The sequence below is a fragment of the Marmota monax genome, unplaced genomic scaffold, assembly GCF_021218885.2.
Source record: "Marmota monax isolate L192 unplaced genomic scaffold, Marmota_monax_Labrador192_F-V1.1 WCK01_AAM20220418_F8-fsc00019, whole genome shotgun sequence".
NCBI classification, from domain to species: Eukaryota; Metazoa; Chordata; class Mammalia; order Rodentia; family Sciuridae; genus Marmota; species Marmota monax.
The window spans coordinates 17,838,171-17,857,219 of NW_026695242.1; the positions used below are offsets into that span (position 1 = coordinate 17,838,171).

The following is a 19,049-nucleotide window of genomic DNA, read 5'->3' on the forward strand; positions in this document are numbered from 1 at the left end:
ATTAATGATTTCTCATTTAATTGCATTATGATCAGAAAACTTCATAGTTTTACGGAGTTGCAGGAAGGTATGGCAGTTAAGAGCACATGCCCTATAATTAAGCATTTTATCCTGTCTTTTAGTAGAAATTGTATATAAAGAAAATTAATATCAGGCAGCTAAAACCAAGAGCCTCTATTTTACAAACGAGTAACAGCTAGTGAATGTAGAAGAAATGACAGAACTAAAAAATTACTCTTTTTTGACCATTAAGGAAACTACTGATTGAAATGAGGATCATCCATGAATGCTTCAAGTCATGATGGGAGACAGGATGACAATGTATCTAATGCCAAAATATCACCTCACAGAGTGTTTGTTGGTAGAAAAAGTAAACTACAACATTGCATGTTAAAACCTGCAATGTTCAACTCATCAATTAATCTTAGCGTCCATGTTTAGCCAACAATCCAACATCATGTGCCTCTTGATGTACTGCAGTATGAAGCACACACCATCAGCTGTGAAATATTTTTTGCCAAAATGTTTAATATAAACAAGCTTTACAACTAATATCTGTTTTACAGGAAACACTGAGGTCAGAAGAACAAATAAAAACAATATCAAAAAGAAAAAAAATGGGCCATCTAGAAGTGAAATATTCTCCAAGTGTCATAGTATTTTAATGAAATGAAATGGAGAAAAAAAAGTAATGACAGATTTTATTAAAATAAAGAGACCGAGGAGACAAAAGAACCAAATCCAGTGCAACATGTGGTATTTGATTAGATCTTGGCTTGAATAATTCCAGCTGCAAAAGACATGCTAAAAACAATTAGGGAAATTTTGATATCAATAGGGTGATATGTGATATTAAAAGAATTGTTATTAATTCTATTATGGACAATTGTGTGGTGTTTGTGCAGGAAATTATTTAGAGCAAAACATTACGTTGTCTGTATTTTACATTAAAAGTATCTGAACTTTTAATCCCCTTTCTTAGAGGAGGAAAAAAACCAACAACACTTTTTTTATTTATTTTTTTCATTGGATAAAATCCAAACTCCTTACAGTGACATTAAAACAAATGTTTCAAATGTGGTAACTACCAGGCTTTAGTTGCTTATTCTCATACAGTTATGTTCTGGCCTTGCCAAATTTGTTTTTTGTTTTTTTGGTAAGAAAGTTTTTGTTTGTTTGTTTGTCCGTTTCCTTGTTCAGGATACTCTTCCCTCTCTACTCCATATAACTATTAGAATTGATGGTCATGCTTATGTACATACTTGTATGTGCATACACATCAAAAAATAACATATGGTTTTAGTGGTGGAAGGTAGTGGTTATGATAAATGTATAAAATGTAAACTGAAAGGATATGTATGTGTCCAACATGTAAAGCAGAAGTTGGTAGTCAAACTGCAAATAATCATTAAAAGGTAACTTATGACATCTTCTTCCTTTTAGAAAAAAGAAAAAGACTAGAAGAAATACGACCAATGGCAAAGCACATCCAGTGTCAAGAATGCATGCTTGTATGTATCTTTAAAATTTTTCTGTATTAACAAAAAAAAAAGGAGGTTGAGGACATAGCACATAGCTCAGTGGGAGAGTGCTTGCTCAGTATGTATGAGGCCCTGAGTTCAATCTCTGACACCACACACAAGGGAAAAGGAGAAAGAAGTGGGGAATGAGGGGAGGGAGCAAAAAAGGAAAGAAGTTCATATCTGTAGATTGTGCTAGTGTGATTCACATCTTCCAGTTTACCAATTGATGACTTTGGCCCATTTTCTTAATTTCTTCTAGCCTGAATTTTCTTTCCTTTAAAATGGCAATAAAGGGAGAGGCTGTGGAGCAAAAAGAAACACTTTTGCACTGTTGGTGGAACTGCAAATTAGTAGAAGCATTATGGAAATCAGTTTGGAGTTTCCTCAAAAGACTAGAAATGGAACCACCATATGACCCAGTTATACCACTCCTCAGTATTTAGCCTAAAGAATTAATGTCATCATATTATACTAATACATGCATACCTAGGTTTATAGTGGCACAGTTCACAATAGCCAAATTTTAGAGCCAGCTTAGGTATCTACCAATGGAAGAATGGATAAGGAAAATTTGGTATACGTACACACTGGAGTTTTATTCAGCTATAAAGAAGAATGAAGTTATGTCATTTGCAAAAATATGGATGGAACTGGAGATCATTGTGTTAAGTGAAGTAAGCCAAACTCAGAAAGTCAAGGTTTGTATGTTTTCTCTCATATATGGAAGCTAGAGAGGAAAAAGGAAAAGAAAGGTGGTGGTGGGGATATCATGAAAATCAAAGGGAGATCAGTAAAGAAAGGGATAAGGCGGAAGGAAGGTGGGAGGAGGGAAGAGGAAGGGAAAATCATGGGGAATGATATTGGCCAAATTATATTGTTGTATTGTGTGCATGCACAAATACATGACAACAAATCCCACCATTATGTACAACTGTAATGCACCAATAAACAAAGATGGGAAAAAAATGGCAATATAGGAATGGAAGCATAGCTCAGTGATATAGGACTTTCTTAGCAGACATGAAGCCCCAGGTTTAATTTCAAGCAACACACACACGCACGCACACACACGCATACACACACACAATAGGATAATAATAATATTCATCCAAGCAGGGTTGCTATGACAATTAAACAAGTTAATACATAAAATACACTAAATCAATTATCCAGTGTTTGGCCCAGAGCCACCACCTATATATGAGGTGCTATTGTTGGAATCTACTTTATGGTCTAGTTGTCAATTTTGGTATATTTGTGCTATAATTTATTACAAGCATTTTAATGCTTGTTCTATAATCATTTGCTGCAGGGTCTACATATGTATTAGATCAAGATTACTTAACGCTTCTACATTCTTTTACATTTTTTTGTTTGTCTAATTTTTCTTTTTAAAATTTATTCGTTGTTGTAGATGGATGGAATATTTATTTATTTATTTGTATGTGGGATTGCTGAGGATGGAACCCAATGCCTCACATGTGCTATGCAAGCGCTCTGCCACTGAGCTACAGCCCCAGCCCTGTTTGCCTAATTTTTCAACAGAAAGCTGCGCTATAATCATCTATAATGATCATAGATTTGTCAATTTTACTTATAATTCTGTGAATTTATAATTAAAAATTCTGTGAATATATAATTAAAAATAGTTAATATTATATATAATATAAAAATTCAGAATTATTATGCCATATTATTTATTTAATTTTTAGGTGTCTCCCTTCTTGTAGAGTTCTTTATTTTTCTTCCTTCTCTCTCTCTCTCTCTCTCTCTCTCTCTCTCTCTCTCTCTCTCTTTCTCTCTCTCTTTTTGTGGTGCTGGTGATTGAACCTTGGTGAGCTTCATCAGTGAGTTACACTACAGCCCGTTTTTTTTTTTTTTTTAATTTCAAGATAGGGTCTTGTTAAGTTTCTCAGCCTGACTTTGAACTTACAATTCTCCTTCCTCAGTCTCCTAGAATTATAAATGTGTACCACCTATTCCCAGAGCATTCCATCCCATTTCTTCCTCAGTCTTCCTCAGTGGCTGGAATTATAGGGGTGTGCCACCTGTGCCCAGAGCATTCCATTTCGTTGAGGGGTTGTTTTAATATGGTGTGTTTGTCAGCTTTTCATTGCTGTGACAAACACTTGAGAAAAACAACTTAAAAGAGGAAAGATTTATTTTGACTAACAGTTTCAGAAGTTTCAGTTCATGGTTAGCTTACTCCAAAGCAGAAACACCATGGTGGAAGGGTGTGGCAAGAAAGAAGCCTCCCAGCTTATGGCAACAGGGAAAATAAAAAGGCAGAACCCTCATTCTCATCTGAAACTTCAGAAGCACAGTCTTTATTGTTTGCATTTTTATCTCTTCCAAGATCACACCAGAACTGTCCATTAAGCTCTGACTATAACATTCTAAGGTTTCTCTAGCCAGCATCTCTAAGCTCTTCTAAGTCCTGCAAACCAGTTCAAATGGCTTCTGAACACATAACCAGATATAGTCACAGCAATGACCCCACTGCTTGGTACCAATATTCTGTGTTAGTCAGAAACAACCTAGAGAAGGAAAGGTTTATTATGGCTCATAGTTTTGGAGGTTTTAGTCCATGGTCAGCTGGATACATTGTTCTGGGCCTGCGGTGAGTCAGAACATTATGGTGAAAGGGTGTGGGAGACAAAAGCATCTGGGAAGCAGAGATAGAGAACACAGGGGGTAGAGACCATGGACAAGGTATAGTCAAGGGCATGGCCCTACTTTCTTCAACCATGCCCTGCGTGTTTAAAGTTTCTACCTCCTCCTAGTAGTCCATTCAAATTGTTATTATTTTTTTAAAGAGAGAAAGAGAGAGAGAGAGAGAGAGAGAGAGAGAGAGAGAATTTTTTGATATTTATTTTTTCGTTTTCGGCGGACACAACATCTTTGTTTGTATGTGGTGCTGAGGATCGAACCCGGGGCGCATGCATGCCAGGAGAGCGCGCTACCGCTTGAGCCACATCCCCAGCCCCCCATTCAAATTATTAATCCATCAAATGGATGAGTTCACAGATGGTCCAATCACTTCCCAAAAGCTCCACCCCTAGACATTGCTGTGTCTGGGACCAAGTCTTCAATAAATGAGTTTTTTGGGGACATTCCAGATCCAAACCATAACTTATGGGTTCTCCAGTTTTCTTTTGGTAGGTTTTTTGCATAGTATATTTTAAAAATTCTATTACTTTCAAATTTCTGAGTCCTAAGTTTGAGTGTGCTCTAAGTCTTGTAAGAAACAGTTGGATACCCAGCTGATGTGTGACTGTAATCCCAAATACTCAGGAGGATTGCAAGTTCATGGCCAGTATGAGCAAATTTAGCAAAATCCTGTCTAAAAATAACATATAAAAAGGGTTGGGGGGTGAGGCTGGATCATGGCTCAGTGGTAGAGAGCTTGCCTAGCATGTGTGAGGCACTGGGTTCAATTTTCAGCACCACATATAAACAAATAAATAAAGGTCCATCAATAACTAATAAAAATATTTTTAAAAAAAGGGTTGGGGGAGCTGGATGCTGTGGCGCCTGCGTGTAATCCCAGTGGCTCGGGAGGCTGAGGCAGGAGGATTGCCAGTTCAAAGCCAGCCTCAGCAACAGTGAGGCACTAAGCAACTCAGTGAGATCCTGTCTCTAAATAAAATGCAACATAGGGCTGGGGATGTGGCTCAGTGGTTGAGTGTCCTTGAGTTCAATCCCCAGTACCAAGTAAATAAGTAAGTAAGGGGTGGGGGTGTAGTTCAGTGGTAGAGACCCCCGGGGTTCAATTCTGTTTTAGATGCTTTTTTGCTGCTGTGACTAAAAGATCTGACTGGAACAATTGTAGAGAAGATAAAGTTTCTTTGGAGGCTTACGGTTTTAGAGGTCTTAGTCCATAGAAGGCAGATTCCATTTCTCGAGGGCTGGAGATGAGGCAGGACATCATGGCACAAGAGTGTGTTAGAGGGCAGCAGCTCACATGATGATCAGGAAGCAGAAAGTCTCCACTTGCTAGACACAAATATATACCCCTAAGCCATGCCCTGATTCCTACCTCCTCCAGCCATACCCTACCACTTCAGTTACCACTCAGTTAAACCCTATCAGGGAATTAATCCACTGATTGGGTTAAGACTCTTACAACCCAATATTTTTTTCCTCTGAACCTTCTTGCACTATCTCACAGGTGAGCTTTGGAGGGACACCTCACATCCAAACCATAACAAATCACCAGAACAAAGACAAAGAAAGAAAGAGAGAGAAAGAAAAGAGGGAAGGAGGTCAGTCAGAGTTTCTTTTTCTCTTTTTTTTCATTTCCTTCTGTACCAATAGGAAGTTTCTATTATAATTATAACACTTTCTGATGTATTTATGTAAATTTCTATAAACTTTTTTTGGTGTATGATCTCTATTTATTCTGATTTTCTCTGCTTCTTTTTCTCCTTTTTCTTTTTAAAGCTTTTGTTGGTTTGATCAAGTATTTGTTTTACTGTTTCATTCTGCTTGACTAATTTGGAAGTTAAACATTCCGGTTCTAGTCCATGAGTGGTTTACTTTAAAATTTTGACATACAGTACAAAACATCAAACAGTCATTTTGTCTACTTTCTTTTGAGCAAAACAAAGTCTTTGGAATCCTCAGCTCTACTCTCTATTCAATGTTGTTTTTTCCCCCAATATTTTAATTCTCCCTATAATAGTAGCTCTTATTATTATTGGGTTTTAAATTCCCATTATTCATTATTATTATTTTATATTTATATAGTCAGTCTTTGTATAAATATACCCACTTCTTTCCAAGTTTCTTCGCTCATGCTTCTTACTTATAGATGAATATTTGTATGGACTCTGTTATTGGTATAGTATTTGTCTTAAAATATAGTATTTGTCTTTTTTTGTGTGTGTGGTACTTGGGATGAAATACAGGGCCTCAGGCATGCTAGGCAGGTGCTCAACTTCGGAACTAAATTCCCAGACCCTTTTAATTTTGTTTTGTTTTGAGACAGAATCTTGCTAAGTTGCTGAGGCTGCCCTTAGACGTGGAATTCTCCTGCCTCAGCCTCCTGAGTCACTGGGATTACAGGTGTGCTCCAACCTGCCTGGCTTCTTCTTCTATTTAAGTAATGTGGTCTTAATAGGTTGCCCAGGTAGGCCCCAAACTTCTGGATTCAAGAGACCCAACTGGTTCATCCTCCTGAGGTTGGGACTATAGGCATAAACCACTACACGCATAAACCACAATTTAAGCTTGAATATAGCACATAATTTATAGTATGGTTATTTTTTCTTAGCACTTTGATATTTATTGATATTTATTTATTGACTTCTGGTTTCTATTGTTGCTACTAAGAAATCTGTTGACACTATTTATTTTTTAGTTCTTGGCGGACACAACATCTTTGTTTGTATGTGGTGCTGAGGATCAAACCCGGGCCGCATGCATGCCAGGCGAGCGCGCTACCGGTTGAGCCACATCCCCTAATTGTAGGTCATTCTTCTTTGTAGACAATTTCTGTTTTCTCTTTTCTCTCTGATTTCACACAAAATTATTTTTTTTTTTGTATTTTTTAAGGTTTTGTACCTGCATATGTTTAAATTATTCTGCTTCAGTTTAATTTTTATTTACCCTATTACATTCTCATTGAACCTCCTGAATATATCCTCTATCAATTCTGAAAAGTTCTCATCCATTATTACTTTAAATACTGCCCCTCCATCCTTTCTTTGTTTTTAAATTTATGAATGTCTATTATGTTTATGTTGGGCCTTGTTATTCTACTCTTTAAATCTCTTATCTGCTCTTAAATTTTTCTTGCCTCTTTGTCTTTGGACTGCATTCTAATTTTCTCAGATCTATCTTCTACTTTGCTAGTTCTCTGTTGTATTTAATCTAATGATTAATACACTTCTTGAGGGTTTTAACATTAAATCAATAATATGAAAAACTGCTCTTTTGACAATGGTAACTTTTTACCAGAGATAATTTTAATACCTGTACTTCTTAAATAAAACTTATCAGGATATTTCCTCCACTTCTTGACAAGATCTAATTTACATTACACTGTTTTTGTGTTTATTTGTTTGTTTTGTTTTTTCCATGTGCCTCCTCCCCCCATTCACAATATAGATCAGGCCCATGTCGCTGGCTGATTTGTGCATGGGGTATGTTTGCTGTGTCTCCTTTTTCTACACAGTCTAAGAACGTAGTCTGTGGTAAGCATCAGGAGGCCTGAATACTGCTTTTTAACCTTCTGTTTAGAATAATCTTGTTCAAATCAAAATCCTAAAATTGTCTTGTCCTAAAATTCCTCTGGTGTGTATTCTCTTTTACTGTAGGAAACTAAATAAAGCTAACTTGTTTTTGACTATAAGTCAAAATAAATAAGCATGCTTCTGATCTTTGGGTAATATCTTTTAACAAATTGTATTTTTATTGTCTATATATTCTATCTGGTGTGTTTGTAATTTTGTTTTTAATTCTGACTGTGATTTTCTTTCCTATGCTTTCTATTCTTTCATTATAGCTTTTAATTATTTTAAACATATTTAATTTTATCCATTCCAGCTCTATCTGATACTCTTAGTAACTGAAGTTGTGGAAATATAATCCTACTATTGGCTAATTTTTGTTAAAAATGAATTGCTTTTCTAGGTACTTTATAATTTCTTAGTGTAATTCCATCTTTAGTTTGATACTGTGTCTTTTCAGAGTGAATCTGTGCTTGTTTTTATTCTGTTAGGTGCACCAAGGACAATACCATTCCAGTGCCAATAATTTATTTAGTTGGCTGATTTTTCAGTTATATTTTCCATAGGATGCAAAGATACAATTCACCCTTTTTAAATGTATGTATGCTTGTGTGTATGTTACTAAAGATGGATCCAAGGGGTGCTCTACCACTAAGCTACATCTCCAGATCTTTTTATGTTTTATTTTGAGACTGGATTTTGCTAAGTTGCCAAAGCTGGCCTTGAACTTGCAGTCCTCTCACCTCAGCCTCCTAAATATCTGGGATTACAATTGTGTGTCACTATGCCCACCCATCTCCTTCTAAAATATGCTCAATAAGATTTTATAAATATATATGTTTATGTAAATAAACATCACATAAATGTATGTGGAACATTTCCATCATCTGGGAGGTCTTATTCCAGGCCAGTTTTCAAGATAGTATGTTATTTTGGGGATTTCTAGAATAGGGGAGGTATGAAGTATACATGTGAGCCCCCTAATCTCATGAAGCTTAAATCTAGATCATAACTTTTCCAAGGAGACTTTTAAAACAAACAAAACTCTGAATATGGTCTAAGTCAAATAACCTTCCTTTATTATCTACCTCTTACCTACTAGGAAGACTTTCCCCCCTAGTTCAGTCTTTCCGTATGAATGTAACTTTTTAATGTTTTTGGTATTTTAAGGATGTCTTAACTACATATTTCTCCCTTGTATGGCCCTAAGGTCTCAAGTCCTATCCTTCATGGGCTTTAAACACAAACTCCATGGTCAACTAACCCCACAATGCTGCTGCTGCCTCAGTTTCAGCTGCTAGGCTTACTATTCGACTTTTAGGCCCCAATCCCCCGCCCCCTCATTTTTTTGGAGTACTGGTGATTGAACCCAGGGACATTCTGTTACTGAGCTACATCCACAGCCTTTTTTTTATTTCGATACAGGGTTCTCATCAAATTGCTGAGGGTAGCCTTGAATTTGTGATCCTCCTGCCACCCAAGTCTCTATTATTATTATTAGTTATTGGGGATTGAACCCAGGACTCTTTACCACTGAACTACATTCCCCAGCCCTTTTTAAATTTTATTTTGAGAAAGGTTCTCTCCCTAAATTGCTGAAGCTGGCCTCGAATTTGTAATCCTCCTGTCTCAGCCTCCTGATTCACTGGAATTTTGGGTATACCATTGTGTCTGGCTCTACCCTTTTTGGATTCATACATTTTGTTGAAGTATAACATATACACAGAACAGTACACTCATCGTAAGTGTACATATAACTTAATATCTTTTAGAGAGTGAGCATATGTATGTAACAAGCACCTGGATAAAAAGAATACTACTAGAACTTTCCTAGTGTCCTTTCTAATCACTACCCTCTCAAGGGTATCAATATTCTCACTTCTAACACTGTAGGTCAATTTTGTCTATTTTTGAAATTCACATAAATCATACAGTGTGTACTCTTTTGCGTCTATCTTCCATTGTTTATCATTACATTTCTGAGGCTCACCTGCCACATTGCTTCATGTAGTTGTAGTTTGCTTATTTGCTATATATTAGTCCATTGCATGAATGTAACAGGATTTATATTGTAGGTGCTCATTTGGGTTGTTCCATTTTTTTCTTTTGCTTATTAGAGTCTGAACTTTTTCCTTACTTTTATCGAGCTCTTCTGTGAATTTAAAAAGCATTTTCTGGTCAGCACAGCAATTCTAGATGGTCTGCATCGGGAGAACTTTTAGGTCTCACAGGCCGCCAAACTTCCTGACAATAAGTTTCTTTTCTTTATTTTTCTTGCTGAAATTCTTACTTGATTCTTATCTGATTTACTTCAGCTGAGCACTTAATTCTTCAGACGGCCCTCTATAAAAATGATTTTGATTCCTGTGAGCCAATAATGAATGAACAAAACAGAATAGAGATGAGATATGTAATTAATTTTGGTAGTCATTATCTCTTGTCAGTTTGGGATGTTGCATGTCTAAGGTTAATTTACTGTTAAAAAGTATAAAATATTGAAAGGGCATGTTAAAGAAATAGAGTGGCTGAAGACAGCAATAGTAGGAACTGTAGATTTGGTTGTTTGGGTCCAGGGTCTCCTGATTGGTTGACAATGGGAATATTAAATAAGAGGAAAATTCTCATGATGACTCAGTAAGCACATAATCAATATATTGCCCGAAAAGGCACCCCAAAGTGGGGCTACCGTTAGCCTGCAAAAGTAATTATTCTACTAGTTTAGTAGTTCTCAACTGGGGGCAATTCTTCCCTCCAGAGGATATTTGGCAATATCAGGAGATATTTTGATAGTCAAGCGACTGGCATCTAATGGGTAGAGGTTAGGGATGCTGCTAAACATTCCAAAATATGCAGTATAGCTCCCCACAACTAAATTCTATTCAGTCCTAAGTATCAATACCTCCAATATTGAGAACCTCTCTATTAGGCCTATGAATGAGACACTGGAGCTAAATCAAGAGTGTATTTAAATAAACACTGTAAAAAAAACTTCAAAAAATAAGTGTCAAGCTGGGCTTAGTGTTGTGTAATGCCAGATTTGTGGGACCCAACAGACCTCAAGGAGCCCAATCCGATGCAATCACATGAGTCTTTATTGCAAGCTTGAGCCTGGACTCGCAAGGGAAAATATCTGAAATGCCAGGTGACCCTCCCAGCAGTTTCCGTGATTGATAGCATGATTAGGCAATCCTGCAAGTTTAGTATATACACTCTTGCAATCCCTTACGGCCTAAACCAATCAGTTCAAATGTATCCACCACGTGAACTAACCAATCACCCTTACCCAACTTGTTCTGACAGTGAATGTGCTAATCAATGTTAAGAGTTGTTGTTTGATTTTCCCGCGGTATGAAATGATTTGCTGTGTGATGTTGTGATGCATAGAGTATCCCCCCAAAAAACCTATAAATCCTCACTAAACTAAGGGTTGGCGCTCACTCCTCGGGACCCCTTCGTCAGAAACGGTTGTGAGTCCAGGCTCAAACTTGCAATAAAGACTCCTGTGTGATTGCATTGGATTCAGCTCCTGAAGGTCTATTGGGGTCCCATGAATCTGGAGGCCCTAAGCAACTTAGCAAGAGACTGTTACAAAATAAAAAATAAAAAAGGGCTGGGGATGTGACTCAATGGTTAAGTATCTCTGACTCTAGTATCAAAGGGAGTGGGGGGCCATAAATATATGCAATTTTTATTTGTCAGTAAATAATAATAATATTGTCCCAAAGTTTGTATCTTAGTTTTGATCAGTGTACTGGGGAAGCAAGTTGAAAAGTTTATGGAAATTGCCTATATAATCTTTGTAATTCTTCTGTAAATCTGAAATTATTTCAAAATAAAAATATTGAAAATGCACTACAGGACCAAAAAAAGAAAAAAAAAGGGGCGGGGGGGCGGAGAAGAAGTTACCGAGGGGCACATTCTATGATTCCATCCAAATTCTTACACTGCGGATAGTTCCAGTTCACAATTGGCTCAGTCAATTCTTTTCAGTTTTAATAAAATGACTTGAATGGAAGGTAAAAATAAATAGTTACACACAGCAATTTATAGTCATTACACTTAAGCAACAAAATTTCCGTATAATTTATGCCATTTATTTTATTTTACTATTCAAAATATTAAAATTTTAAGGCCAACAGAGTAAATCAGGTGTGAAAATGGCGTTAGAATAACAAAGATTTAGATTTCGATGTGTCTTACAATTAGACTATAAGGTATCCTTTTTCTTTTGTTCACACATTTTTGCAGTTTATATTTAGAGCAAAGCTAAATTTCATTATTTCTCCAATGGAGTTGATGATCTAAATTTGCCTCTTTTTCCTCTAGGCAACACATACTCACCTCTGTTCTTTTGATTCATTTCCCCTAGAAAGCCGAGAAGGAGTTTTGTAATGATATTATTGGTTTTGTAACTGGTGTTTCCATTGTAATGCTATTACTGAAGCAGTGTTGTGATAAATGGTCTGTTTAAAAGGGGAATCACTTTTACAAGAAGTAGAAAATTAGACAAGCTTCTGCTTTGCAATAACAATAAAAACCACAGTGAAAAAAATATTCTCCAGTTTATTCCCATCTATATCAGCAGGGAAACTTTAGAAGATGACTTTTTTCCTAAAGTCTTCCAAACACGATTATTGCCTACAAGTACCATGTCAAAGTGCAGATTTCCTCCAAATCCCATTGAAGACCAATACATTCTTAAGCTTATCATAACATGGGCCCTTTAAGAAAGCCAGGCGCCTCAAACTCCACCCCTCTGCTGACTAGAAGCAGTCAAGCTGCCTTTCCAAAGCAGTTAGTTTAGTGATAAAGCTAAGGGAGAGCTAATTTGCCCCCTGCTCTGCCTGGAAGGAATGTTCCTATTGCAGTGAGCTCTAAAAGTGGAAGCCTTAAGATACTATGGGAAAGGAACAATAGGAACTTGTGAGGTATGGAAGCCAGACTCACTTTTAAGATTCCATCACAGTGCTGAATAAAATGGAAAGAATGCTGTTAAATCTGAGTTCTCCCCCTGTGGTGCTACTCCCTGCTAGCTTTACTCTTCCATTTCACCCAGCAAGTGAGTTTTCCAGAAGCTCTTTCCAATTTAAGGAGCTGATTGTCTCATGTAGCAGATATGAAGAGCAAAAGTCAGGGAGAAAAAGAAGTTTCAGTAAAAATCAAACTGAATCACTTGTAACATTTTTTTTTTTGTTGTTGTTGTTTTTTAGATTGCATCTATATTTTGGAAGAGCAAAACTAAATGCTTTTTCATTTGTTTTTATTCCCTGCTAAACCAACAGTGACTGAATTCAGAGGTCCTCTTGTACTCAACTAAAAAAATACATGGGAGAAATTTAGGATTTAACTGCAGTTGGCATTTTTGAGCTGTTTGCTAGAAGCAGCCATTTTGATAAAAGATGATGTCATTTAGAACACTTGGTGTGTTACTTTATTCTGGGGTACCAGTTTATATTAGCCATGGAATAGTAGTTTAATCATTAGATCAAATTTAGGTTTAATGGTAATGGGGGAGTGGGAATAAAAAAAATCATGAACACCATCTCTTTATTTTTACTAACATTTAAAAAACCTTTGCAACAGTTCAAAACAATAGAAAACTTTTTACACTTTTTTTTCTTCCTATTTTCTGTTTCCATGTGTTTGTTCTTCCATTGACTAAACTTGGATAATAAAACTAGCCTGGTTGGTTTCACTTTCTAATTTTTATACATAAGTTAAAGCTGTTTTGTGTTAACAGAGTTAAGTGTTTAGAATCATCTCACCTGCTGGGCCAATTTCCTGCAAACCTTTGTTGTGGAGTGGAAAGGGGGGTAAGAGTATTTTATTTTGAATTTCTTAGGCTTTTTTAATGCTGGAACTCTGAATTAGACCATATTATAGTAATTAATCTGTTTTATTTTTATTTACTGAAGTTTTCTAGGAGTGAGCAAGAAGATAGCAAAGAAGGGTAATAGTTATGTTGTTCTCTCACTTAATCATGACTGTATAGCATAATGTTATGTCTGCAGTTACTTTGGAAAATTGGCACTTGAGATGTGTTTCAAACCTTCCACAAAATGTTTCTCTTTTCTTTGACAAATGTTAGTGTCTTAATCCTATTGCGTGAGATGTACTGGAAATGTTTGCAAAATGCAAAGAGAAACGGGGAATAAAAGAAGTTGTAACTTGTTTAAACAATTGAGCACAGTGTGCTTTTATGACATTACTGAAGGGCGGTGTGTCTCTTCTGCAAATTCTTTTCATAACAAGATTAACCTGTGGCTGCTGTTGTTTCACCCTACTCGGCCCATTGCAGGGGAACTTCTGTTCTCTTAGCTCTATCCAAAGCTTCACAGTCGAGCACTTGGGACGCTGTTAAGATAAAACTGCGTGTATGGGTGAAACAGACAGAGGGAGACACGCGCGCACACAGCCGGCGGAAGATGGGGCCACCATACGGTGGGGGCTGGATGCGGGAGCCAGGTTGACCTTTCCACGTGTCCCCAGCACCTGTGGGGTTGGTGGAGCCTTTTTTTTTTTGATCCCGGAGAGGGCGCGAGCCCGGAAGAGGCTGGGCAGCTGTGGGCTACTGGGGTAGGGGGCTCGGAGGCCCACTCTCGGAACACGTGCGGCCGGCTAGCTGGCGGTGCGGAGCAGGCCTGGTTCTCCCGCACCCGCGTTGCCGGCGCGTTTCCAAACCGCGGCTGTCGCCAGGCGGCGGCGGGCGGGTCTCCGAGCTCTTGGCAAGCTTTGCAGGGCGGCCTAGCGAGCGCGCCAGGCCGGGCTGGAGCGAGCCCTAGTGCAATACTGCCCGAGTCCGGGCGGGGTCTCTGTTCTCTGGCAGAGGAGGTCCCTTGGCAGCGGGAAGCTCCCTCTCTTTCTCTCGCCGCCGCTCGGAGTCTGCGCCCTGGTGCCAGGCGCCCAGCTCGGCGCTCCCCTGTGCTTGCCCGGCGCCCACTCATTCGCAGCCCAGCCTTCGCCGCCGCCGCCTCCCTGCTCCTCCTCCACCTCCTTTCCCCAGCTCGCGGCGGCCATGGCGGACAGCGCCAGCGAGAGCGACACGGACGGGGCGGGGGGCAACAGCAGCAGCTTGGCCGCCATGCAGTCGTCCTGCTCATCGACCTCGGGCGGTGGCGGCGGTGGTGGCGGCGGCGGAGGCGGCAGCGGTGGGAAGTCGGGGGGCATTGTCATCTCGCCGTTCCGCCTGGAGGAGCTCACCAACCGCCTGGCCTCGCTGCAGCAGGAGAACAAGGTGCTGAAGATCGAGCTGGAGACCTACAAACTGAAGTGCAAGGCGCTGCAGGAGGAGAACCGCGACCTGCGCAAAGCCAGCGTGACCATCGTGAGTGCTCCCCGGGGGCGCGCCGCATCGCCGACCTCCTCCCGCCCTCGGGAGGGACTGTACCCAGACCTGGGCAGCCTTCGGGCTCCCCCAGATTCCAAGGGACCCGCGGCGAGCACATTGCCCGCGGAGACCTAGCGGAGGGAGGTCAACCTTTGGGACCCCATGGATCTGTCCTCCTCGGTGGACCAGGACACTCGTGGGGTGCGGGAGAAGGCTAATGGAGCAACCACCCAGGTCCCTTTTCGCCCCTGGGAGGAGGCCCCTTCGGGGCAGGGCTGAATCCTGGTGGCGTGGCTGGGCTGGGGGCGGGGTGGGACTTTTTCAGTCTTCTTGTGCCTGAGCGATGAGTCCATAACGTGCGGAACCCGAGTTGCGGGAGAGGGGGGAAGCTGAGCTCTGTTCTAGGGGCTTGGCTTGTTGTGGGGGGCGGTGCGCAGCTGGGCTGGGCACCCAGCTGGCATCAGGACCGCGCTAGCTGGATCGCCCGGGGAGGGGGCGGGAGAGAGTGGCCGGGAATCCGGGAAGTGGAGTTTTCTGGCCAGGATTGAGAGGGAAGGGCGGGTGCCAGAGCTACTGCTCCCACCTCGGTTGGAAGCCCTTCCCTTGGGTTGAGGAATGGGCAGTATATAGCCAGGAGAGAGCAGCATCTCACTGGCTGGGATTGGGTTGAGGCTGAAACCAAGGTGAAGGGTAGCTACTGTGAGCAAGATGTAGGTATGTTTTCTTCAGTGGTGGTGGAGTGGCTAGGAGTATCTTGTTTCTGAGACCAGATATTTGACAGGAGAACAGGTCGTCTGTTCTGTTTCTATCTGACACCTGAAAACCCCCAGAAGAGGGTAAGGTTAGGTCTGTAGGTCTCTGTTCTGTTGTGGTAGGCGTTTAGAAAGGCCCCTATAGGGGCGATGAGGCGAAACGTAACTAGAAAAAGTACACTGTGTGCTCTCACCTAACATCCCTGCCAGCTCCACATCATTAACATGCAGAATCCCCGCACAGACAACCCTATTCAGATCAAAACAGTTTCCCAGCCAAGAGCAGAGAAGAAAATGTCAAGAAATTAAGGGGATAAATTGCCAGAGCTGCTGTACAGTGGCTGATTAGATTGAATCCTCAGATTGAGAGAGAGAGAGAGAGACGGATGAATTTGGGGATGGGTCTAAAATCCTATCCCACCCTGGAAATGAAATGGGACAAATTTAGGATGCCCCTATGCCAGGAAGGCGTCTTCCGTGGAGAAGTGTGTGTGTGTTTCCCCAATGCTGGCTCATAGAAAACTAGATGGCATTCTTGATTTGTGTAGATAGCAGGTTTCCACCAGAATTTCAGTGTGATTGGCAACCTAAATAGCAATTGATTATAGAAAGACACTTTGCATGCTCAAATCCAGTCCTGGTGAATGAAATTGGATCAACATTCATGCATCTCCAGACTGTAAAGTTCTTGAAGTGCCCTTTTGGTAGGAAGGGGGAGGAATTTGCAGAGGCAGCCACTTCCAAGCCTCCAGCTTTCTTGGCCAAGAGTGACTGCTGAGTGGGGTTTGAGAAGAGTGGGATCTTGGTGAAGGCCATTTGTTTAAGGTTTGAGTGAGTAAATAAGAATGTTAGTCTCTGGGAGATTGTAAATCATGGAAAGTAGTAAACTTAACATGGGAAAGAATCTTTAGCCTCTTGCATACACTGAGCAATTCAGGGTGTTTTGTTTGTTTGGGAGGGAAGGATTGGGGGTTGGAGAGACTATGAAAGGGTTATCTGTTTGATACTTTGACCATGTTATAAGTAGGTCTGTACATAGTACACAAACATGTTGGCTTTGCAGGGACAAACATGTTCATTCCTGGTATGTAAGATCAGAGGCCTTCTGAATACTTGGTGGGAATAATGTGTAAGATGGTGGCTTTATTTCTTAGCACTTAACCTCAACTAAAACTGACATCCAACCAAAGATACTTGAAGTGTTCTGTGGCGTTACTGAGTAAAGTTTGTAAAGTGTTCCACATGACAGTCTGTAAGTAACAGAAACTTCTCAGTTCTTCTTTAATCTCTAATATGTTGAGGGAGATAAAATTGCTTGTGGTTTACCTGGTTCCCTAGTACTTGGCATAACTCCTAACTAAGGAGCTAAATGACAAATGTAGAAAAGAGATGCCATCAAATTTTGGAGGGTTTTGTTAACCCACCTAGAATCCCAGTTGTGTTGGAGTGGGTTCCATTGCTCAGTTAGGAATTTTGGAGGAGATATTTATGACTCTCTGAAATGGGTCCTGGATTATGAGGACCCATTGAACAACACTGTGCCATAGTTTATGGCAAGGTTAAGCTGTACAATTCATGACACGTCTGACTTAAGCATTGCCCTTGCTAGTAGCTGCCTGGGAAGTTTGTGACAAGGCCTAGATTTTCAATGAAGTACAGGCCTTGCTGTTTTCACTATTTTAGTTAATTGAGGGGAAGGTGGTACCATAATCCTATTACTGGTCTTCCTGGCTCTTATTAGTTCCTCTAATTATGATATTAACTTTCAGAATGATGAGCTCTAAAGGTGATTATAGCTATCTTTCCTTTTCCTTGAGCATGTTCAGGAAGGCCTTTCACCACACTCTGGAGAAGAGAGAGACACCTCCTCTTCTTTTTAAAATAGACTTTTTTTTTTTAAGAGCAGGTTTAGGGTCAGTAAAATTGAGCATAAGCTACAGAGATTTCCCACATACTCCTGGCCCCCACACAGGCATAGCCTCCTCACCATCAGCATCCTGCATCAGAGTGGTGCATTTATTAAAATTCATGATCCTACATTGATATATCATTATCATCCAAACTCTGTGGTTCACATTTTGGTTTGACTGTTGGAATTGTCTATTTTGTGGGGTTGAACAAATGTATAATGACATGTATCCGCCATTATAGTACCACACAGAATAGTTTCACTGCCCTACTAATCTTCTGTACTCTGCCTATTCATTCCTTCCTCCCCTGGCAACCACTGATCTTTCTGCTCTCTCCGAAGTTTTGCCTTTCCTAGTACATCACAGAGTTGGGATCATGTAATATGCAGCCTTTTCAGATTGGCGGCTTTGACTTAATAATATGTATTTTAGATTCCTCTGTTCCCCCCCCCCCCATGTCTTAATTATTTTTTAGTGCTAAATAACATTTCATTGTTTGAATGTAACCATTTGTTATCCATCTATCTACTGAAGGACATCTCGGTCGCTTTCAAGTTATGACAATATATATGTAACATATATTATGTATATGTTATAAATATAAAATATATTACATATATATATTTTGAGGTGAGGTCTTGCTGAGTTGCTTAGGCTAACCTCAAACCCACTGTCCTGCTTCAGCCTCCTCAGTAGGATTATAGATGTCTGTCAGTTTTGGCAGTTATGAATAAAACTGTTGTAGATATTCAACTGCACATTTTTGTTTGAACAAAAGATTTCAGCTTATTTGGATAAACATGTAGGAGCATTGGTGTTGGATTGTATGATAAGAATATGTTCAGTTTTGTAAGAAATCGCCAGACTGTCTTCTGTACTGGCTAAACCATTTTGCATTCCCAGTGGCTGTGAATGAGAATTGCTTTCATATCCTCACCAACATTGGGTGGTGTCAGTGTTCTGGATTTTGGCCATTCTGTAATGGGTATGTAGTAGTATTTCTACTTTTTCTCAGCCAAGTCCAAAGACTAAAAGAATCTCTAACCAATGGTCTATCTCTCTCTTCTGGTACATAAGTGCTTTTTCTGATGGACTTCCCATTTCATAAAGGACTGGTTTTATGGATTTATGTTCTTAGCATCTGTATCAAAGAGGTAAACACTGTGGGGAAGAATCAACTGTAAAAAGCCTTTTATCCATGACTATAAGTGCCTGGTGCATCTGGAAGTTAGAGCTTGCTTGCCTCTAGTGCATTTTGGGGGGACGCTTAGAGGTAGAATAGATTGTTTTGAGTGATTATCCAA

General features: G+C 39.8%; 1 protein-coding gene and 1 non-coding gene across 2 annotated transcripts in view; one reads left to right on the forward strand and one right to left on the reverse strand.

Annotated features, from left to right (window-relative positions):
• Positions 1–7,609: 7,609 nt before the first annotated feature.
• On the reverse strand, positions 7,610–7,737 carry LOC124076187 (small nucleolar RNA SNORA51). Its single transcript, XR_006846286.1, has one exon. It is a non-coding gene; the product is annotated as a small nucleolar RNA SNORA51 (small nucleolar RNA).
• Positions 7,738–14,563: 6,826 nt separating this feature from the next.
• Ccdc6 (coiled-coil domain containing 6) overlaps positions 14,564–19,049 on the forward strand; it is a 111,592-nt gene continuing 107,106 nt past the window's right edge. Inside the window, exon 1 of the mRNA XM_046419759.2 lies at positions 14,564–15,080. Coding sequence (XP_046275715.1) covers positions 14,772–15,080 — 309 coding nt within the window. The 5' untranslated portion in view covers positions 14,564–14,771. The remainder of the gene's footprint in view (positions 15,081–19,049) is intronic.